This window comes from Pinus tabuliformis, chromosome 6 (assembly GCF_031772625.1).
Source record: "Pinus tabuliformis cultivar Carrire ecotype Pingquan chromosome 6, CPIR1, whole genome shotgun sequence".
Taxonomy (NCBI): domain Eukaryota; kingdom Viridiplantae; phylum Streptophyta; class Pinopsida; order Pinales; family Pinaceae; genus Pinus; species Pinus tabuliformis.
In genome coordinates, this window is record NC_142292.1 from 376,135,378 (window position 1) to 376,161,098 (window position 25,721).

The following is a 25,721-nucleotide window of genomic DNA, read 5'->3' on the forward strand; positions in this document are numbered from 1 at the left end:
GAAACCAAAATGAACACCCACTAGGATGTTTTTCCCACCATTCAACTTGCAATATGTGCCTCATTACCTTGGTATTATTTTTCCTTTATTAAATTTATTACATGAAATTTTAACCTAGGGTTGTTACATTGCCACACCAACTTCACTTATATAAAAAACATCTATGATGAGCAGCAAACAACGCATTGAAGACAGCACCACACAATCAACTTTCACTTTTCTAAAGTAGCACACAACGTTCAACACATATGCACACACAATGAATCTTCTAATTTAAATGTAAGGCTCCTTTATTTAGTACACATGGATCTCAACATTCCAACTCTGCTCCACATTGCACACCCTAACACTAAAAATACATCACAGTTCGGCATTATATGATGCACATAATTACTTATCACCTAAATGGTTCAGGTTCACGAAAACAAAACTAGTTTCGGCTTTGAAATAATGGTCACATCACCTTCACATAAGGATCACACACAAGAAGTTATAGACAACCTCAACATGATAGGAATTGTGTGGATCTAAGTCAGTTATGTAGAAAATAGTGTACACTATTTCAACACAGCGCTCAATAGGTACACTACCACGCTCCACTCATGTAGGTATGGACCACTAGGGGAAAATTCTCAATCGTATTTCTAACTAGAAAACTAATTTCAATCAACCTTCTTACCACTTTATGGCTAGTAGATTCCATTACTCAATGGAAACAGAACCAACTCCTTCACGCTAAGTGAATCTTTCTCGGGTTGTGATCTTAGTAACAAATACAACTCGCTTGGAAAGTTCGCTTTTAGATACAGCTCAATACGATGAATAGATCCGAAGCTCTCAGATCACATATCACGAGGTCACAACTCGAGTTCTAAAATCACATACATGGAAAACAGATCTGTAAAAACTTGAAATTTCATCGGTTAGACAGGGTTGCATATGCCAACCAAGATCAAAGAATACTCTAATCTCTACTTCCCCTTCTACAATTACACATATCGTTACACCAGATAACCTAGACTAATCCATTCAACTCTTTGGAACAAGTGCTCTACTGGACAGATCCTGATTTTGTTGGCTCTTCCCTAACAAAGTCATATTTTGTCGACTCTTCCTAAAAAAATAGCAACTGAGCCCTCATAACCCTCGCTCTGGTTGGAAATCTCAGTGTTTGACTAGCAGTCTCTAATGCAAAATACCAGCACTGGATGCTCCAATGGAAATTGCATGAGAAGTCGACCAAGGCTCTTTTGGTGCACTTCTCCCAAGAGTGAAAAATGCATGATAGACACGACCTATGCAAAAAATCACCCAACTTTCACCTCACCTAGCTTTCACCTAATGATCTGATACCTTATGAGAAAGTAACGTACAAAATAAAACACTTGTTGAATGCATTCCAACTATGTTAATTTATACATAAAGCCAACCAGAGAATCTATGGGGATTTCATGACTCTTATTTATTTTCTACCAACTCCAGTAGAATGTTAGCTTCTATCAACTGTCACGGATGGCTATAGAACAATCATCCTATACTTTCATCATCACATGAACAATGGTCGTGATTCTTATTATGGAAAAGTTTGCAAAGTGACTCTTTGCACAATTGCTTGAAAGTAATACTATTTTTTTTTCTCAATAGTGGAAAATTTAGGTTTCTTTGGCAATGAATATTAGCATCATTCCATACTGTACATATGCGATGCCATCCATAGCTCCCCTGAAAGTACCGACAATTTGGGTCATGTCAACTGCAAGGAGGACTGTTTCCCTAGGCAAGAAAGAGTGTTAACCACAACCACAACTATTTTCCTTAACAAGCAAGAAGCAACTTTCTAGCCAACGTTTAATACACCCTTCGACTTTCGCACCTGTCCATACTTCAACTACCCTTCCCATCAGGCTTTAAATTTGATGCCCATATACCCATTTTTACCTTTTCTACCGGTTAAATACAACTTATTTTAGAATAAACACGTCATTTTGAATGGACTAATAATTTAAATAACTGTCATAATAACTGGCATGTAATAAAATGACAAGTTCCAATTTTTTTTACATATATATATTTTATATATACGTGGTTTCACCAGTCATGTCTAATTTAATGTTTACACAGTTTGTGATTCTGTTAAGGATCTTTGTGTTGAAAACATTAAGTGTACGTTTGTCGTATCAATTATAATATTTACATGGAAATTTTGATTCTGCATATAGATTGTGTTGGCATTATTGGAAGTCTACCATGAGAGGGAAATTTGGTCATATATTAATTCACATTAATATGTATTAATGATATTTTATAAAAGTTCGTGCCCTCGCACCCTAAACAACTGTGACTCTTGAATTTGTAGAAAAATTTCATATTGACTGTGATCAACTCCAAAATAGATTTAGAAAATATCACTCTAGCAGCCTTGAGCACCATAAGACCCTAATCTTGAACCTGAAGCACTAAAGGAAGCTGAAGGCAAAGCGTTTCGTTTACCATGGAACCATGGGAGTTGGAGGCATTACAATTTGTAGAGGTTGAGGAGAAACCTTTTGAAATTGATTGATGACCATTAGAACCAGAGCCAGAGGAATTACAACTAGCTCCACCATTACCACTACCTTGGCCACAACCATGAATTTGCAGGGAAAGAAAATTCTCTTCCTTCAACAATTTTCCATCCCTACAGTCAACAACGTTTAGAACACACAGTGCACAAAGAACTGCAAAGAAAAACATGAATTCCATAGATGATATACATGCCATAGTAATGTTAGAAACACAAGCAACTACCTCGGCCACGACCATGAATTTGCAGGGAAAGAAAATTCTCTTCCTTCAACAATTTTCCATCCTTGCAGTCAACAACGTTTAGAACACACAATGCACAAAGAACTGCAAAGAAAAACATGAATTCCATAGATGATATACACACCATAGTAATGTTAGAAACACAAGCAACTTGAGTCACTTAAATAACTTAAACATTATGTATTTTGGACGTAGCAAGTCCCGAGCTCTACCGAAACTACCCTTGTGTTATATACTTTAAACGCTACACCCATCCTCGTGGTGTGGCTACTTCTGAGTCTCTTACTATGCATAGTTTGAGGGTCTAATCTACACACAGGTAAGTATTTTACTTAGATTTCCTGTGATTAGTGTATAATCCTTCACAATATTTCCAACATATGATTTTTGGATTACAATTGAGCACTAGAACTGCAATGTGATAGTTGGATTTATCATTGGAAATCCATTTGTCCTTTGCAATATTTCCAACATATGATTTCTAGATTGCAGTTGAGCAGTAGAGCTACAATGTAATCGCTAGATTTATCATTGGAGATCCATTTGGAAAATCAACATGTAAATCTTTATGTTTTACTGTGTATAATTAAATGTTTTAGTGTGTATAATTAAATTCTTAACATTTTATTGAAAGTAGTTTAGTTTGTTTTCCTTATTAACAGACAAGAAGAAGTGGATTAAATCAATCTTATTTTTGATTGATTTTAAGTTTTCTGACATGAAATTTTAAATTTTTTTACCACTCTTAGAAGATAGAAAATAAAATAAATTCAAAAATAAAAAAAGCCCTAGTTTTATTCAGAGATGAATTCATAAGATAAATTTCTTAACAAACTAAAAGGCTAAGAAAACCTAGATCATGATCTTACCATCCGCTCCTACATTACAGTTGTACTCTGTATAGGGATCAACTAACACAACCACATTAATAAATGTGGTTGATAAACATCAATAGGCCCATATCAAGCACACATATCAATTATCAATAATATTAAGAATTAATGTTATTATTAATAATATTAACATAAATACAAGAGCCATATTAATAATAATTAATATTATATTATAACTACTATATTAAATAATAATAATAACAATAACAATAATAAATAAATAAATATAATAACAACAATTATATTAATAATCATCCAAATGACTAATGAAAATATGCAGGAGAGGGAGACCCTTGTGAGCTCTGGCGATTTTTGAATCATCTTCCCGCGCTTGCCTGTTCCTGCTCCCCAGGCCCTACCTGGCAGGGCTGCTGCTCACCTCGATCCCCTCTTGCTTTGGACTGTTCCGCTGGTCCCTGCCCCGTTGGGGCCTAGCCTCTACCTCCCGTCCCGCACTGGTCTCCTCACGCTATCTCCCGCTAGCCATTCACCTCTTGAATGGCCAGGCTCGCTCCCCCCTTACAGACTCTAAGAACAATGAGGAAATTCTCGCCTCCCTCTTTTCTGAATCGACTAATCCCCGACCCCACCCCACAGTGACCAAGTTCATCAAAAAACTCGATGAAATCCCTGAGGTTAACCTTCCTCCATCCCTTCCAAGGAAGTCAACAATAATACTCACTGAAAGAGGGCTAGTAGGCCAGTTCACTGGCCTCTGGCCCTCTACGAGATCAGTCCAAAAATGGGTAGAGTGCAACTGAAGCGCGATGTTACAAGGGAAAATAGCCATCAGATTCTGCGGAAGAGGCTATTTCACATTCCTCTTTGAAACAAAAGAAGACAAGAATCTCATCTTCAGAAACGGCCCCTACTTCATGGACTCAAGAGGTCTTTACTTGAATAGATGGACTCCGAACTTTGATCCGGAAATGGACATTCCAAATGCAGTACCAGTTTGGGTCCGGCTCCCTCATTTTCCGCTCCATTGTTGGGGAGACGAATCAGTAAAGGCAATAGGGAACGCAGTAGGCAAATACATCGACAGATCTGAGCCAAGGGAGAACATGCACGCGTGCGCCAAGATTTGCGTGGAAGTAGACCTAGGGAAAGGTCTGCCGAAAGCTATCAAGATCAAGGTAGACCAATGGATGCATATCCAGCAATTGGACTATGAGCAGCTTCCCTTCAAATGCAAGGTATGCCATGAGTATGGTCATTTCGCAAATAGATGTAGTAAGTCAAAAATAAATGAATCTACTGATAACGAGGAAAACCCTGAGGGTACATGGGAACCAGTAAAAAGGGAAAAACCTTCCTCCTCCCAAGGACCCAGCTCTAAACCCCCTCCAGAATCTCCCCCTCCCCCTCCCCCTCCCCCTACCAGCTCAACTTTCCCTTCATCCTCCAACCCCTTCGAATCTCTGTCCGTTGAAGAACCTTCTTCCCCCCCCTCTTCCCCCCGAGCAGCTACCTCTCCCTCCCTTGTGATCCCCCTCCCTTCCCCCCCTCCAACCATAGAGAGAATCCTCACCAGAAACAAATCGAAAGAAGCTAGTCAATCCACAGACCCCCCGAGAAAAGCTTGCCGAAAGTCAAACAAAGAGCTCAGAGATGAAACAGCGGCAAAAGAGATGGCAACGGGAGCGCAGCAACCAATGTACTCATATCTAGGCAAACTAAAAGGAAGCGGAGAAAAAGCAAAGGAGAGGAGTGGACCTCACCCAACAATTGGTAAATAATGATCTTGGTCTCTTGGAATTGTAGGGGGATGGGCTCTCCCTTAAAAATAAAAGCAATCAGGGATTTATTAAAACAGGAGCAGCCAGACCTTCTTCTCATCCAGGAGACCAAAATTTCTGAACAAGACTTTCAAAATCAAATCCAAAGCTTCAAAAACTTCACAGGAGTATCAACAGGCTCAGAAGGTGCCTCAGGAGGAATAGGAACAATATGGAATAAGAATAAATGGGATATCACTAATTCACAATTTTGCAACTGGTGGGTAAGAACAGATCTAAAAAACAAAGGATCTCAGGAAATCTACTCTATATACAACATATACGCCCCAAACCATTATAGGGACAAAGGCCGCTGTTGGGACACCATATCCTCAGATCTTCAGTCCGTGCAAAACAGGAATATAATTCTGGGAGGAGACTTGAATGTAATAAGAAACGTGGAAGAAAAGTTAGGAGGAAACTACCACGCAGACCCTTCAAGAGACATGCTGGAATCCATAATACAGACACACAATCTGATTGATATTCCCCTATCCAACGGGAAATATACATGGAGTAACAAAAGAACTGGCTCCTACAATATTAAAGAGAGATTGGACAGATTTCTACTTCAGGAAAGAATTGCAACAAGTTTCCAGTCTATTAAGAGCAAATTAATTCATGCTTCAGCCTCCGATCACAAACCTGTGGTTTTAAATCTGGACAAAGGCAGAAACCTGGGGCCTCTCCCCTTCAAATATAACAAAACATGGGATCTCAAAGAAGAATTTCACACTCTCATCCAAAATCAGTGGGCCAAGGAAGTATATGGATCGCCCTATTACATTTGGGAAACAAAGTTAAAATCTCTAAGAGCAGTCATCAAACAGTGGGCAAAGGAAGCAGCAATTTTGGAAAATAAAAAAAAATCAGATCTGCTCACGAAGATGGAGCAGTGGAATAAGGTTAAAGAGAACATTCAATATACAAGTGAAGACTTAGATTATGAAAAAGAAATGTACAGGGAACTCTTTAGACAAAATAGAGTAGAGGAAGAGGATCAAAGACAAAAATCCCGATGTCTTTGGCTGAAAGCCGGAGACAAAAATACATCCTTTTTCCATAACAATATAAAGCTCAGGCGAGCTGGAAATCAGATAGACAAAATAGAGGCTGAAGGAAAAGAGATTAGTGACCAAGAAGAAATTAAAGAAGCAGCATATAACCACTTCAAATCTCTTCTATCTGCTGCTCCTCAGCAAATGGACAGCTCCGACTTTCTTAGTGCAGTAGAGAGAAAAATATCAGATTCTCAAAATAAGGAGTTGGATCAGGACATTTTAGAAGAGTAAATCCGAGCAGCAACCTTCAGTATGCAGCAGGACAAGGCCCCGGGTCCGGATGGGTTCACGGTCGCCTTCTACCGAAATCATTGGGAAACAATCAAAAAATACTTTGTGCGGATGGTAAAGAATGTATTCAAAAATCACAAGATGGGAGAAAATACTAAGTCCTCTCACATAGCTCTCATCCCTAAGGAAGCGAATCCTCTCTCTTTTGACCGGTTCCGCCCCATATCCCTATGTAATGTATCTTATAAGATTGTAACCAAAATTCTAGCCAACAGGCTCAAAAAACTTCTTCCTCACTTAGTCTCTGAGAACGAGGGAGGTTTTGTCCTGAGCAAGCAAATAACAGACAATGTCATTTTGATCCAAGAAGCTATCCAGAGCAGTTTCAATAGAAGAGAAAGAGGAATGATAATTAAACTCGACATGGCAAATGCTTTTGATAGAGTCGACCATCCCTTTTTAATAGCAGTTCTCAAAAAATTCGGGATCTCAAAAAACTTCATAAGCATTATCAATGGGTGCATCTCCAACCCTTGGACCGCTCCCTTGATTAATGGTCGCCCGGGCAAATATCTCAGAAGCTCTAGGGGGTTGAGACAAGTCTGTCCTCTCTCTCCCTTCTTATACATCATAATTGCGGAGACTTTGAGCATTCACCTAGAAAACCTCCGTAGGCAAAAGGAGATCACTAGAATACGGATAGAAAGAGGGACCAAAGAGATCAATCATTCACTCTTCACGGATGACACCCTACTCATTGGGGGAGCTTCAAGCTTAATGGCAAAAAGATTCAAGAAAGTGTTGGATGCATTTCTAGCAGTCTCAGGAGGGAAGTTGAACAACAGAAAATGCAAGATCTATACCTGGAATGTCCCTCTCCAAATCCGGCAAACAATATCCTTGATACTAGACATTCCAGTGCAAAGGAACTGGAGATTCTTCTCTTATTTAGGTCTGCCATTAGCCAAAGAAACAGTCAAGGCTGAGATTTGGGTCAAACACATAGAAAAGATGAGAGGCCTCCTGCAGAGTTGGGGAGTGTCTTGGCTAAACTTGGCAGGCAGATCGATTCTTATTAAGGCCATCCTCTCTGCTCTTCCAATTTATCAATATGCGGTCACTATGGCCCCGGCCAGCATTCATAAACACATGGAACTCATCTTGCGAAGTTTCCTCTGGCAGGGAGGAAAACAGGAGACCAAGAAATTTAGCCTTGTCAAATGGGATCAGGTAACCCTACCATATGAAAAGGGAGGGCTATCCATCAAAATTCCGAGCCTCTTCAATCGGGCTTTGGGTTTTAAGTTGATCTGGAGAATCCTTACTGGCAAAGGATCGTGGTGGGTGGAGGTCATAAAAAGGAAATATCTCAGAGGCCCGAACTCTAATCTTCTCTCTGAACCAATAGCCGAAAGACCTTGCACCCCGGTGTGGAAACTCATTAAAAAAGTGCTCCCCCAATTCAGAGAAAACACATCCAAACTCCCTGGAAACGGCAAGGATATTAACATTTGGTCAGACAGAATTATGGGCTCTAAGCCGAGAAATCTACTCCAAGCTCTCCGACCTCTGCAGATCTGGATGGATGAAAGAAATTTAACCACCTTGTTTGATATATCAATATGGAATCATAACAATTGGCAAGACTGGAAGGACCTTCAAATCCCCAACGATCTTAGAGATCTCTGGTCCAATCTCAAGTCCTCTCTCTCTGGTTCTGCGCCCACTAATATAGGGGTTGAAGACAGGTATATCTGGGATCCCAGTGGAGGAAAATTCACGGTAAAAGAGGGGTACAAAGCACTACAGGCCACTACCCAAACAACAAACTGGAACCTTTCCACAACTGTCTGGAATTCAGAGTGTCTCCCAAAGATCAAACACTTCAATTGGACTCTTCTTAAAGGTAAGACCCTTACTGCTGAGAATTTAAGGAAAAGAGGAATTTTGGGCCCATCAATGTGTTGCTTCTATCGAGCAGAGGAGGAAAGCATTCAGCACATTTTCTTACTCTGTCCCTTTGCCCAAAGCTGCTGGAAGCAGGTGATAAGCCCCATGGAAATTGGTGAAAATTTTGACCAGATCTCCTCTCTTCAAAAAAATTGGAGGAAATGCTATCCCTTCCCCAAGAAAGGCAATCGTAATATCAACAGATTGTGGAAATGCATCCCAGCCACCCTATGCTGGCAAATTTGGCTAGCAAGGAATAACTACGTCTTCAACAATAAAAAGCCCAATCCGGCCATTATTCTAGCTAAAACAATAGTCATCATCTCAGAAACAATAAGCACAATTCTCATCGCCCTCCCAGATCAGTCAAGCTGGCATCAAGAAGAGATGGATTGGTACAATAAATTTAGCCTCAGTTATACCAACAACTACCATTCCCAAACAAAAGCACACAAGAAAAGGATGCACTGGAAACTCAGAGGATCCAAGGAAGAAGTTAATCAGTGGATCTTAGAACAGAAGCACCCTACTCTGCACTTCGATGGCGCTTCTAAGAACAACCCAGGGAACGCTGGAGCAGGGGGTATCATAAAAGACCATCTTGGGAAAACTATCGTAAGCTATGAATGGGGTCTGGGGAAAGTATCTAACAATGTGGCTGAAGCGTATAGCCTCCTTCTAGGCACCACCATTCTGAATAGGCTGGGAATCAGAAATCCAATCATTTTGGGGGACTCGGCCATCATTATAGCAGCCTTGGTCTCGGGAGCAGAATTCAACAAAGCAGCCCTTAGCAACATAAAGTTCAGGATACAGGATAACCTCAGAAACATGGGAGACACGACATTCAAGCACGTTTTAAGAGAAAACAACATCGAAGCGGACTTTTACGCCTCTAAGGCCACCAGCAGACAGAGTGGACAAATCAGAGAAAATGAGCACATCTATGTCAAAGCAATCCCATAGCCGACCAAGTTGTCCATCAAAGTCTTTGAACAACAACATCAGCACGCTTCTGAAACCAAGTCACTTCAGTCATCATTCATATCTAGATTTTCTCTGCCTCAATCTGGGCAAGCTGATCTCAATCCACCCCCTCGAGAATTGTGTTCCATCTCTCTCCTAGTCTGCACTCTGGCTCGCACTAGAGATCCGATCACACCAAGTTTCACGTGATCTCACCACTCGGAATTTTGGTTTGTGTCCCTTCATAATCCTTATCGACTGCATCACTGATACTAGGTATGATTTAGAGCCTGCCCAAATCCATGAGCATATCCTGTACCACCTGCTCACTCAGCCTACCTTGATGTGTTATTTATTCCTCACTCCCCTCGCTCATCCCAGATCTCTTTCGCCCTCTCAGAAGAAAATCAGAGGAGCAGTGTTTGGTTCTCTGCTCCCGGAAGCCCGCAGCAATAGTAGTGGACAGTAGTCCTGTTCCTCTAAGTTTCAAATCTCTCCCCTCTTTGCCCATCTCAGATTCACTCCTCCTCTTCACCAGCAAAGGAAAGAAACAGCCCCTGGCATTCATCCTCAGGAGTTGGGCAGCAACAGTGGTCGATTCCAGCACATCTCTTCAGCGAAATCATCATCTGCAATCCTTAAAGGTATACTCAGCATTTCACATCTTTGGTTGCTTTATCATAACCAGTCTTGTATTTTGGTTCTTTTCGCAGATTGGCCGAACTCTCCTAGCGCCGATTCCTGCCTTCATCCCCTCTGCTCTCCCATTTCTCGTTTTCCTCTCTCTCTCAGAGCTCCTTCTCTTCGTTCCTCTTCTCTTAACATCACCTCTGAGATGGCTTCAAATCCGGAAAATGATGAACATGCCGAGAATCCCTTGGACAGAGTAATCACGAACAGCTCCTGTATGCTCTGTAAGGCTCATTGCTTTATGATAGCCCGGTTTGTGAAACATTTCAACGAGCTCAAAGAAGATTTTCAGGCTGACTGTAGATCTAAGAGAAAGAAATTGGAAAAACAAAAAGCGGAAATTGAAGAATTAAAGGAAAAATGTAAACACATGGAGGAGGCAATCACCCACATCAAAACGCTCACTCAAAGTATGCAAGCGGAGAATTCTACCAGAGCCAGCGCAAAGAAAGAACTGCAGTATGATGACTCGGTCAACCAGCATGAGTAATTTGTCTAATGTCTTGTAAATTTTGTCTATTAGCAGGCTCATATGTAAGGCAATATAGCCGTTTTCTTTTCAATCTGTATTTCAACTCAAGCAACAAGGAGCCAGGGTCTGCGAACCCATTTTGGAATCCTCCTTCTTCTCTTGCTCTTCTCTTCCCAGATGTAACAGGACTTGGTCCCATCAGTTTTTTATAATATATGAGTATCCGATCATGTTAAAAAAAAATAATCATCTAATAAATTTTAATGAAGTAATTATGAGATAAACATTTAATAAATATCAAACAACAATTTAAATGTGGTTAATAGAAAATTGAACTTTAAACACTCCTCGAGGACACAATTATTAAATGCTAGCCTCTTCCAAAACGCACTAAGACTGATGACAAAAGTTGCATCAATTCAAATCAACAAGATAATGATCATGACCATTAATGCTTTTCAACCAATCCCTTCTCGCACTGTCTTGCATTTTTGCATAATGTTGAAAACAAAAAGTAGCTAAAATCTGCAAACCATCTATTAATTTCACTCTTGATATAACTGTAAATGTCATATCTTACCTCTCTTTATCTCCAATATCTACATTGGCTTGTTGCAAGGGTCTCATATTAAACCCAAGGGATAAATATTATAAACCCAAGTTATAAAAACCCTAAGATAGATATTATAAACCCTAAAATAAATATTCTTGACCATGGTTTATGATCATTGATTTTTGTATTGAGACAATGTTTGTCACAATGTGACATTGGACCATGGTTGATCATGGTTGATTTTCATATTGAGACAATATTTGGCACATTGTGACATTGGACCATCATTGATCATGGATGACCATGATTGTAAGTCCAAGCGATTTATATTAAACCCTAGGATTAATATTGTGAACCCTATGAATAATATTATACCCTAGGACTATGAACCAAATAAACCCAAGGGATTGATATTATAAACCCAAGGGATTAATTCTAAAACCTAAAAATATTATAAACCTAAGGGAATAATATTAAGCCCAAAGGATTAATAATATAAATTCAAGGTATACAAAACCTTAAAGGGATTGATATTATAAACCCAAGAAAATAATAAACACAAGGGATTAATACAAAAAACCCAATGGATTGATAATATAAACCCAAGGGAATAATATTAAACCCAAGGGATTAATATTATAAACCCTAAGATAAATATTATAAACCCAAGGAATATGAACCCTAAGATAAAAAAAATTCACAATGCAACATTGGAATATGGTAGACCATAATTGATTTTCATATCAAGACAATGTTTGTCACAATACGACATTAGACAATGACTGGCCATCGTTGACAATGGTTGATCTCCATATTGAGATAATATTTGTCAACATGTGATGTTGGAACATGCTTGACCATGGATGACCATCGTTGTGACAATGTGATGTTGGACCAAGAGGTAGTCTTTGTCACAATGTGAACATGGTTGACCATGATTGAACCCAAAGGTATTATGAACCCAGAGGAATAATATTAAACCCAACATATTAATTGATCCACGTGGATATTGGTGGTCACCCGCCTATTCCACTTGGACCCCCATCATTGTTTCTTTTAGTTTTTCAGTTTCCTTATTTGTAGCGCAATTTACTACTTTTGGTAGTTTTTCGGGTCCTCAACTTCGAGAGCCATTTTGAGTCCTTGGACAATGTTTTTTTGGGAAACCTGAGGCCAGCAATGATTTTTCATCAACGTTGGCCATTCAAAATTTGTATTCGTCTTCTATATATTTCTAACAAGGTATTGTACACGTCAAACAGAGATTGTATGCCAAAGTTACGACCCCAAGAAGTTGATGTACCAATTTACCCAAACGGGGCCCATATTTTGGCGCTTCATCTCCCAAGGTTACGTTTTTGGATGTTTAAGGTTTTCCATTCTTTCTGAATAATAAATAGGCCTTTGAACGTCATTGCAATAGAGTGGAGAGACATGTAGTCACCAAATCTCTTCTCATAGATAAGCTACCATCACCCAAGCTAGTCTTATTTCCATTATGTTTGTAAGCATATTTCAGTATTTCATATTAATGAAATGAAATGTTATTTCTACCGCATCTCTGTATTCATGGTTATATCTATAGCTTTTTGTGTTCCTGTTTAAATTCAGATCATTAATATTATAAACACAAGGTATATAAACCCTAAGATAAATATTATAAACCCAAGGGAGTAATAAACCCAAGGGATTGTAAACCCAAGTGAACAATATTAAACCCAAGGGATAAATATTATAAACCCAAGGAGTATAAATCCTAAGATAAATATTATAAATTCTAACATAAATATTTGTGACAGTGCGGCACTAGAATATGGTTGACCATGATTGATTTTGATATTGAGACAAATAAACCCTAAACTAAACATGGCTGACCATGATTTACCATCATTGATTGTCATACTGAGATAATATTTGTCACAATCTGACGTTGGATCATGGTTGATCATGGTTGATTTTCATATTGAGAGAATCTTTGGCACATTGTGACATTAGACCATCATTTACTATGGGTGACCATGATTGTAAACCCAAAGAATTTATATTAAACCATATGATTAATATTATAAACCCTATGAATAATATTATACCCTAGGAATATGAACCAAATAAACCCCAAGGGAATGATATTATAAATCGAAGAGAATAATAAACCCATTGGATTAATTCTAAAACCCAAAGTTATTATAAACCCAAGGGAATAATAAACCTATTGGATTAATGCTAAAAACCTAAGGGATTAAAAACCAAATGGATTTATAATATAAACACAATGGAATAATATTAAACCCAAGGGATTGATATTATAAACCCAAGGTATATAAACCCTAAGATAAATATTATAAACCCAAGGTAATAATAAAACCAAGGGATTATAAAAGCAAGGGAATAATATTAAACCCAAGGGATAAAAGTTATAAACACAAGGAATATAAACCCTAAGTTAAATATTTATCACAATGTGACATTGGAATATCATTGACTGTGATTCATTTTGATATTGAGACAACATTTGTGGCAATGTGACATTGGACAATGGATGACCATAATTGACCATGGTTTATCTCATTGAGACAATCTTTATCACATTGCAACGTTGGACCATGGTTGACCATGGATGACCATGGTTGTGACAATGTGATGTTGGACCAAGAGATAGTCTTTGTCACAATGTGACCATGGTTGACCATGATTGAACCCAAAGGTATTATAAACCCAAGAGAATAATATTAAACTGAAGGGATTAATATTATAAATGAAATGTATATAAACCGTAAAGTGATTGATATTATAAACCTAAGGTATTAATACTAAAAACACAAGTGATTAAAAACCCAACCCAAGGGAATAATATTAAACCCACACAAGTAATATTAAACTCAAGGGATTAATCCTATAAAATCAAGGTATATAAACCTTAAGATAAATATTATAAACCCAAGGGAATAATATTAAACCGAAGGGATAAATATTATAAACCCAAGGAATATAAACCCTAAGGAAAATATTATAAACCTAAGATAAATATTTGTCACAATGCGGAATTGGAATATGGTTGACTATGATTGATTTTCATGTTGAGACAACATTTGTCACAATGCGATGTTGGACAATGGTTGACCATAAGTGACCATGGTTGAACTCCATATTGAGACAATATGTGTCACAATGTGATGTTTGACCATAGATGACCATGGTTGTGACAGTATGACATTGGACCAAGAGGTGGCATTTGTCATAATGTGACCTTGGTTATTGACCATGGTTGACCATGATTGACCAAGTTTGACCATGGTTGAGACAACCTTTGTCACAATGCAATGCTAAAACATGGTTGACCATACTTGATTTTCATATTAAGATAATCCTTGTCACAATGCGACATTGGTTTGTTTTCATATTAAGAAAATCTTTATTACAACGTGATATTAGACCATGGTTGACCATGATTATAAACCAAACGGGTTTATATTAAACCTAAAGATTAATATTATAAACCCTATGAATAATATTATACCCTAGGAATATGAAGCCTTAGATTAATAAACCTTATAAATTATTATTTTATAGGTTTTTTTAATGAAAAAATAATCAAAATATAGTGCAAAATCTTAAAAACAAATTAATAATACATAATGATTTTTTCAAAACAAAAAATCATATTAAATAAAATGAAAATGAAATAAGCATTTGTAAATTGATAAATTGATTTACTATAGTCTCACTTGAATATATTAAATTTTAAAAAATATATATCATGTGAAACATTATTGATTCAATTTTATATCTATAAATTTATAATTTTTTATTGTATGACATATTTCAAAAAATGATAATTAAATTAAATAAAAATAAAAAATAAAACCCAATTCTATATTTTTACTTCGTCTATTTTACTTATAATCAATTTACAATATAACAAATTTCAAATTTTATAAATATACATTTTAAAACGGCAATCATAATTTCTAAATTTCATAGTTTGTTAATCATGGAGGAACTTATCATGAAATTTATTAATATAAACAATGTACTTAATAAGTAAAATATTTCAATGTCACATTAAGTAAAATATTTCGATGTCAACTAATATGTACAATGAAAATAAATATTTTTTCATGGTTAAAGCATTTTAAAGCATTTCAAGTAATGTTGTTATTTTATAATTGGGCTATATTTTTTGTTGATTTTATCTTTGAGATGCAAACATTTTTTTCTAAATTTTGCAATTTAAAAAAATTTGCACAAGAACAAATTATATCACTCCAAACACTTCTTAGATTTGTGATTAAAATAAATGGATATTGATCTTTAAAGAAAAAACTAATAAGAACAACTTGCAATTTGAAAATTTGTTATTGAATGGTTTCTAATTAATTTTAGAGTGCAAATTCATTCATGCTACTTTACCTAATTCTACACTAATCCTACACTAAAAACCTAGGACAGACCAAATTCATAGTTGAGCTACTTTTATACATTTGTATTTGAAAAGTAAAGTAGACTTCCATAGAACACTCCTTCAAATCATTAACATCTAAACCACACTTACTTACTAAATTTATAGAAGACACATAATTCCCCTCGTGGATATTCGTGGTATAAGATAATCAAACCTTGTACTCATTTGTGCGGTGACACATATTCCTCTCTAGAGTGAAGGTCTCGTAAGTCGACCTCATGATCCAATAGAAAATTCCCAAACTCATATAGATTGTCCACGTTAAATTTTCCACTATCAGACAGTTATGGCAAAGTACAAATATATGTATGTTCATCTACTGGTAAAGAAGACATGGAAATAAGTTGTTTCCACAATTATAGGAAAATACCTTATTATATATGGTATAGAAAAAAAATTATTAATCGAATAATACATAGAATTCACAACTTGTAGCCCACATTCTTATAGTGTGAGTAGAAAATTGGAGTAGGCAATATGATCTTTGAACAAATTGAGGGACACCTTAACGACATAATGGATGGAATTTATTTGCACCATAGTGAAGACGTAGGAAAATAAATTGTTATATATTTGTTTTATATAAATGAACACTGTAAATAATAATAAGGAACATATCATGGAGGAACTTATTAGAATTGGAGTAATTTCATATCCCTGGGAAATTGGTGGGTGGGGAGCCACGTGACACGAATATGTTTTTTTTTAATTTATTAAAAGTAATGGATCATTTTTCTAAATAAAATTTTCTTATATATAAATGAATATAAAAATAATAATGAGGAACTTACTAGAATTGGAATAATTTCAACATGGAGGAACTTATTACAATTGAAATAATCCCAAATCCCTAGGAAATTGGTGGACAGTGAGCCATGTGGCACAAATCTAATTTTTTAAATTTATTAAAAGTAATGGACCATTTTGCTAAATAAAATTTTCTTATATATAAAGTAATATAATAAATCATTTTGAGGAACTTATTAGAATTGGGATAGTATCAACATGGAGATCTTATTATAATTGGAATAATCTCAAATTCCTATGAAACTCATTGGTGGGGAGGCACCTGGCATGAATATAATTTTTTAAATTTATTAAAAGTAATGATATATTTTGCTAAATAAAATTTGCTTATATATAAATGAATATTGAGGAACTTAATAGAATTGAAATAGTCTCAACATGGAGGAACTTATTAGAATTGGAACAATCTCAAATTCCAAGGAAATTGGTGGGTGCGGAGCAACGTGTCATAAATATAATTTTTTTAATTTATTAAAAGCAATGGACCATTTTGCTAAATAAAATTTGCTTATATATAAATGAATGTTATAAATAATAACAAGGAACTTATTAGAATTGAAATAATCTCAACATGGAAGAACTTATTAGAATTGAAATAATCTCAAATCCTTAGGAAATTGGTGGGTGGGAAGCCATGTGGCACAAATCTAATTTTTTAAATTTATTAAAAGTAATGGACCATTTTGCTAAATAAAATTTTCTTATATATAAAGGAATGTTATAAATAATATTGAGGAAATTATTAAAATTGGATTGATGTCATGGAAGTACTTATTAGAATTGGAATAATCTCAAATCCTTAGGAAACTAGTGAGTGGGGAGCCACGAATCTAATTTTTTAAATTTATTAAAAGTAATGGTATATTTTGCTAAATAAAGTTTCCTGGTATATAAATGAATGTTATAAATAATAATGAGGAACTTAACAGAATTGGAATAATTTCAACATTGAGGAACTTATTAGGATTGGAATAATCTCTAATCCCTAATAAATTGGTGGGTGGGGAGACTGTGGCACAAATCTAATTTTTTAAATTTATTAAAAGTAATGGACCATTTTGCTAAATAAAATTTACTTATATATAAATGAATGTTAAAAATAATAATGAGGAACTTATTAAAATTAGAATAATCACAAATTAAAAAAATATAATTATATATATAACATAGCATTTCACATTTATTCATAGTAACTAGTAATATTTCTTTAGTATTATATCATACTACATACACCTCATCACGATTAATTTTTGGAAAAAACACACAACCTACATTCCCACAACTAGCAAATAAATACACTATCAAATAAATCTCAGTATATATAAACAATAGTTTGAAAATTAAAAAAATATAACAATAATTAATGTCATTATTTATGTTGTAAATAAGGGTAGTTCAGTCCATTATACCTTAACTAAAATGAGCATGGGCATGGTGCAACAATATCAGTGCTAGCACTGAAATAAAGGTGTAGTACTTTAAACTATTAAATGGATTTCAAAATGGCTGAACATTGAATAGGAGCTTGGGATTTAACCGCCAAGGGATCAAATCACCTGGCAAGAGCTCACTATCAATAAACTATTTATTAAAACCCGTTACTCATGACCAATGACCAGCAAAAATAAATATTAAAAGCTATGTGAAAGGTAATTTAAAACTAAAACCGTCACAAATTTTTTTATTGATGGGCAGGAAACCGTCAAATTTAAACCCTTCCCATCTCCAGCAACGTCGCCATTAGCACATGTTCTATAGTAACCAATGGCACCCATCATATATGGGGCATCATGCATAATTAACCATGGTAATGCATATTCTGACATATCAGTATGTATGTATGATCGTACATGTACATATCCATCATATTTCTGGCAGGGTCTGCTTCAAATTTGGTGGCTCATCTTCTGACTCACGCAACGTCATAATTTACAGACATTCTATGCCACCTCCTCGTTTGCAATTTCAAATTGACAATGGCGGCACGTTAATGTTTTCAAATGAATTAAAATCGTTGAAATCCATGTAGTAGCACTCTTCAGCTACACAGAGGCCAAAGAGACGAGCTCTGGTGCGAAAATAATGGAAGGCAAGCCGGTATCCCATTAGTTGGCGTTAAGCTTAACTGAGTGACTCAGATTTAGATAAAGTGCATTGCCTTCATTTAGATGCAGCCAACCAAAAACTTAGCATCATAGAACATTGACTATCATAAATCTCAGAAACTTGTTCTGTATATTCACCACATCCTTAAGTATTTGAAAACTAAACTCATGAACTTCATTATCTCGGAGGAGAAACCAGTCCGAGAAGACTTGGATGTCAAAGTTATCAGAACTAAATCACCATACCCACCCTTGCTCGAGTTGGAAGACTTTACTTTGGATAATCGAAGGAGTTTCGAGATAAACAAAAGCAAGGGAATCGAGCTGCTACCTATCTTAAAATGAATTCTTCTTCTGATGCATCTGACATGCGCGCTGCTAAAACTTTTGATCCGAACATGGAAGCGTCCTTGAACATACGAACTTTAGCGTTATGTTTGCATAATTAAACTACAATGAGATCCGACAATAACACATCATGATGAGTTATACGGTATAAGGTATGGTGTTTTGATACAAGCGAGGTAGCCATGTTTCTGTGTTTTTCAGGAAATCCTCAGCCACCCACTGATTGATATTATATACAGAGAAGTAACATTTTACATACCATAGATGCGACATCAGTATAGATAATCATTTGGCACACAAACGCGTAGCATTCTTTTTTTTCTCTTTAAATTGCTATGTTTTTCAGATATTTAGATTGAGGTTTTTGTTCTTGTAAACACGAAGCAACCCTCATGGAATTATACATTTACTATACATTCTTCTGCATGTAATTAACATTATTTACTCTTATATTTAAGGTGCTCACATTTCATATGTAAATCCAGCAATTGCTGAAAGTTCGAATAAGATTGACTGTAAATCATTTATACTTTGGATTTACTATACACTCTTCTGCATGTAATTAACATTATTTACTCATCCTCACATTTCTTATGTTTAATGTATTCACATTTCATATGTAAATCCAGCCATCTTTGGAAATTGGAATGAGATTGACTTTTAAATAATTTATGGTTTGCGAAAGCTTTAGTAAATTTCAATTTTCACGCCTTATTTTCAATTTTTTTGTTGCTATAATAATAACAACATTAGTGCAATAAGAATGAAAATATAATAAAAATATTAAATATACAATAATTTTATTTTTGCAGTTGTCTATAACGCGACTTTTTGAAAGCTTTTCCGGCCGGTTTTTCGGGTCGAAATCTGGCAGGAATTTATTGGAATCGCAAGTTTGATAGTTAGTTTATGCACAATGAAAGCATCCCAGGGGTTTTCCAGGGTGCTGAATCCAAATATGCACCTAAAAAACCATTTTAACTGCAACAAATCAAGATTTAACCTCAATTTCTTCTGCCGAATTCCGTCATCGGAATCTCCAAAAAGTCGCATTATAGACAACTCCTTTATTTTTTGGTAAAGTTTTCAATAATGATGAACCACACTTGTTGGTTTGGAACTCGTTAAAAATTTCTCTTATATGATTTCTACCGAAAAACTTTGCTTAATTCATTATGGATCATAAAACCTGAATACATAAATTTTATTTTTATTAATAAAATTATAAACAATTGAAAAAAATCATAATATATATATTACTTTAAAATAAATTTGATAACATGAGATGTAGATTAGTTGAGTTGTTTGGGGTTTAGTTACTACCAAGTTAGAGGTTCAAATCTCATGGGAGGGGTTTGGGATAAGAGCCTCTTGAGGGAATAACATGAGATGTAGATTAGTTGAGTTGTGTGGGGTTTAGTTACTACCAAGTTAGAGGTTCAAATCTCATGGGAGGGGTTCGGGATAAGAGCCTCTTGAGGGAATAACATGAGATGTAGATTAGTTGAGTTGTGTGGGGTTTAGTTACTACCAAGTCAGAGGTTCAAATCTCATGGGAGGGGTTCGGGATAAGAGCCTCTTGAGGGAACTAAACGATCCTAAGATGGATAATAGGGATTTAAGATTAACATAATATTCCACTATATGTTTAGGAGTATTCACTCTATAGGGATTTAAGATTAACATAATATTCGACAATATGTTTAGGAGTATTCACTGTCCAGAAATTGAGATTTAAGCCATGTCATTATAACAAAGTATATTTACGGGTTAGTAATATCCATTATAAAGTGGTGGTGTGGTGATGAATCTCTATGGTTAAGAATCTTCACTCTTCACAAATTTAGATATGTTTAACTCATATTTTTTCATTTTATAATTAATAATAATAATTTAAAATAAACTTGCTTAAAGAGGTAGGATCTAATGGTGGAAAGCAAGGTCTTGTTCACCATTTGACAAGGTTCAACTTTTATGAGAGATTCCCTAAAGCCATGGGAAACTTTGGATCTACTACCCAGGCTTTGAGAAATTTGATAATTCTTATAAAATTAAATTTTGAAATTAAAGAATTTAAATTTTATTTATACATCTAAAAATAAATTATTAAAACACAATTTTATTAGAAAATTTATCAATTAATTTTTTTTCTTTTGTGAAAAGGTAAACTTTTCCTTTTTATATGACTATCATCATATCCATTGTGAGTGGCTTTGGGTAAAAATTTATTCCAAAATTTTCCTCCAAATTCCAAGGCCTTTATGAAGGATTAGATACTTACATTTTCTTCTTCTACAAGTAATGTATCACTGACACACTTTCTAGATGCTGATTTCTAATTATATCTTCTTCTTTTTGTGTTTTCTAAGAGAATTTTGTTTTAATGTTAAGTTGTTTTGGGTGAAAAAATGTTTCAAAATTTTTCCTCCAAATTCTGAGGGATGTAATGATGGTTGCAGAGTGCTTTATGAATGGTTAGATACTTATATCTTCTTTTTGTGTAAGGAATGTGTTACATGTACATTAGTTAGATGCTAATTTCAAATTTCATGTTCCTTTATTTTGGTGTTTTTAAAGAGGACTTTGTTTTAATTTGATCATTTAAATTATTATTTTGTTAATTAATAATTTTATTGTCTTAAAATTACAATTTAAGTATGATAGATTAATTAGGGTAAACTTGATTTGGTCACAAAGTTAATTTAATTTGTTCGTTAAAGAGTTTGTTGGTTTTCTCATTGGTATTTTCATGTAATGTATACATTATGAGTTGCCTTTGGACCATTGTACGGGCATCAATGTGGAGACTATAAAATAGTCCAAGAGTTTGAGGATGTCTTAATAAAAGAGTTTGGATTGATAATTTCTTAGGGGAAGCCAGCCATATTTAGCCTAGCTATTTCTTAGTAGATGTAGCCCATACTTACACTAACAATTTTTTTTCTAGATATAGATTTGTTTCTCCATATTTGTTATGGTTTATATTTACAAGTGCTTATTATATTTTAATCCTTCTCTTCCTCTTTATAACAATTGAAAGTACTGATGACAAAGGGAGAAAGCAAAGCAAGTAAGGAGATGGTAGGACTGAGCGACAAGGGTTTTGAATAGGAGGCAACAGAAGCGAGCTGGTAATTATGGAGGGGCATGGAGGAGGGAGCTCCACTCCCTCCTACAATAAAATTGTTTCAAACAAAAGCAAAGGGTCAAGTCTGAACAATTTCCGGAAACCAACAGAGGTAAGGACAAGGATAACCGGTACTCAAAAGCTGAAAAGCAGCAAATCCCTAGAAAAGGAAGGGACCCATAAGGAGGCTAGGAGGGAAATGAAATCTACAGACAACAGTCATAGAATGGAGAATATATCTACAACGGGACCCTGTAAGCCCAAGTCTAACATCAAACCCCAAGTAGTCTTAAATGATCCTGCACTACAGGTGCACAGAGATCACATGGCAACTTATGTGGTCATATGCAAGTTTATGGGTATATGGCCCACAGAAAAAGCATTGTACACATGGATAAGAAACAACTGGAAACCAAAGGGAGAAATAAATCTACATCTTGGGTCCAAGGGTTTTTTCACAGTTGTTTTCACTAACCTGGAGGACAAAGATAGAGTTTTTCAAGGAGAACCCTACTTCTATGCTACTGCTGGCCTTTACATGCAAACTTGGATGATGAACTTTATTTTGGAGCGAGAAACATTCACATCCGTCCTGGTATGGATTAGATTATACTCCTTACCTTTAGATTATTAGCTGTTGAAATCCTTAAAGGCTATAGGTAATAAATTAGGGCATTTTATAAAGATATTAGAGGTGACTCTGCGATGTATATACACCTCCTTCACCTGCATATGTGTAGAAATGGACTTATCGAGAGCACTCCCGAATGAATTCATCCTAGAAGTATATGATGAGGAATGGGTACAGGCAGTCGACTATGAACACATCCCATTCAGATGCCATAAATGTCATGAACATGGGCACCTCTTTAGAGACTTCCCACTCAACAAAAGGGAGAACAACCTAAAAACCAACACAGGAAAAGACCCTGAAGGTTTCACCAAAGTTGGAGGCAGAGGGAAAGGAGGGGGAAAAGGTACCAAAAGAAACCTAGCGAGAACAAGCTACCAAGTCATAATAGTTTCGAGATTTCAAAATAAGAGGGGGGAAAAATGGAACGAATAAGGAACTGGAGGATATTCATATAGAGAAAGAAAAAGAGGATAGCATGGAAATCATACAAAAATACAATGAACAAAAGGAGGACCCACCAAGCACTATGGAACTTGGCAGGGACCATGAGATGACCCCAAGTGAAGGAGGTACAGAGGACCAAGACCTACAAGAGATTCTGGAGAGGGAGAACCTTGAATTAGAAAAGTTTCTAGAGCAGGGAACCAACAAAGGGATTGACTCTCTGCCACAAGAGGAGTTTGATAGAGTACAACAGCTATTCCTCCAAAGGTCTCAAACAAAGGTTGCAGGAGTCAAAAGGAACTATGATAGCCAAGGAAAATATAGGGGTTAAATCTATGGAGATTACATCAGGACACTACACCAAAAACCTAGGCAAGAAAAGAGGAAGAAATAGACAGAATGAACTTCTGTCAGAGTGTGGGAAACTCATGATTAATTTAGGTAAGATGAAAGATATCACCAGTTACTCTTTCACAAACTCATCATTATGAAGCTTACAGACTAGAATATTAGAGGACTAGGAAGTAAAAGAAAGCAAAGAAATCTCAGTAACAGAATAAAAGAAGAAAAAATAGACATGGTGTTTATACAGGAAACAAAATGCTTAGTAGACAAGATCAGAGAAATACATAGCAAATGGCTTATCAAATATGAGTACCTAGAAGTCAAAGCAAATAATACAGCAGGGGGAATTCTTACTCTATGGAATCCTCAGAAATTTGATATCCTAGATGTTGAGGCATCCAGAAACCACCTTTCAATGGTTATACAACCTTTAGGGGACAAGGATTGTTACATGATCACAAATGTCTATGGTCCTCAACTTCTTAAAGACAAACTCATGCTCCTCACCTCTTTGGAGGAGTCGAGAGAGAGACACCTAGTAATCCCCTGAATTCTGGGAGGGGATTTTAACATGATCAGATCTCTCACAGAGAAGAAAGGAGGGACCAGAACGCTTGGACGAGACTCAATTGCCTTCCAGAACTTCTTAAACAACATGAGGCTTGTGAATATGGACACAATAAATGGTACCTTCACATAGAATAACAAGAGAGGAGGAACTTCCCAAGTTGCCTCAAAATTAGACAAATTCATAATCTCAAAGGATCTCCTTCTCTCCAGTCATATCATGACATCTTTTATCCTTCCTTTTGGATGCTCGTACCACTGGCCCATCTAGTTGGAAGCTTCATTTATTGGCACCCCAAGGAACATACCTTTCAGGTTCGAAAATGTCTGGCTCACTCACCCTGACTTCATCACTAATATTGGAAAATGGTGGGTGGAAGACATGCCCACCCAAGGCACAAAAATGTTCCTCCTACAATAGAGACTCAAACACATCAAGCTAAGGCTCAAAGAATGGAACAAAAATGAGTTTGGCAATATTTTTGAAGCCAAAAGAGAAGTGGAGAAAAAATTACAGGAAACTAATCAAATTCTCATCACAGAAGGCTTCATAGAGGAAAGGAAAATGCAAGCGGACTCTCTTCAACAAGAATGGGACAATAGATGCCAGCAGGAGGAAATCTTCTAGAGACAGAAATCAAGAGTACAATGGATTAAAGAAGGGGAGAGAAATACTAGGTTCTTTCACAAGTCTACCATGAAACACAGGGCAAATAATCAAATCACAAAACTCATAGATCCTCAAGGGAAAGAGCTAAATACTCACAAGGAAATGGAATCTGTTCTAGTACAACATTTTCAAAACATAGCAGAGGAGACCATTGCAGATAGATCTCAATTCACTAAGAGCTTCACTCAGCATATTCCAAAACTGGTAACCAGGGAAGATAATTATAATCTCAACAAGCCAGTAACAGAAGAAGAGGTCAAGGAAGTTATCAAAGAGATGCACAATGGGAAAGCTCTAGGCCTGGATGGTTTCAATGTAGACTTCTTCAAAACATGCTGGGAAACTATCAAACAAGACATTCTTGATGTGGTGGAGGACTCGAGAAAATCAAGAACAGTTTTGAGAGTGCTTAATGATTCCTTCATAGCTTTAATCCCTAAACAGGAAAACGCCATGACACTAGATAGATTTAGACCCATAGCTTTGCCCAATGTGGTGTACAAAATCATTTCCAAAGTTATTTCTAATAGACTCAAACCTCTTCTTCCAACACTCGTGTCAGAGGAGTAGACTGGATATGTGGAAGGTAGACAGATTCTCAATAATATCATTCAAGCTCATGAAGTGGTTCATTCCCTCAAGGCCAATAAGAAAGCATGTATGATAATACAAATGGACATAGCAAAAGCTTATGATAAGCTAAGATGGTCTTACATCAGGGAAGTTATTAAAGATTATGGCTTTGACCACAACTGGATAAAGTGGGTCATGGCCCTGGTTACCATAGCTAGTTGTTCAATCCTTCTTAATGGC

The 25,721-nt window shown here is 36.0% G+C and overlaps 2 protein-coding genes across 2 annotated transcripts; both read left to right on the plus strand.

The window, feature by feature from the left end:
• Window positions 1-5,922: 5,922 nt before the first annotated feature.
• Window positions 5,923-6,768, plus strand: LOC149258874 (uncharacterized). Its single transcript, XM_089439234.1, has one exon. It carries the CDS (start codon window positions 5,923-5,925, stop codon window positions 6,766-6,768), a length of 846 nt encoding a protein of 281 aa, XP_089295360.1.
• Window positions 6,769-9,180: 2,412 nt separating this feature from the next.
• LOC149258875 (uncharacterized) lies at window positions 9,181-9,684 on the plus strand. The gene has a single exon (XM_089439313.1). It carries the CDS (start codon window positions 9,181-9,183, stop codon window positions 9,682-9,684), a length of 504 nt encoding a protein of 167 aa, XP_089295439.1.
• The last annotated feature ends 16,037 nt before the right edge of the window (window positions 9,685-25,721 follow it).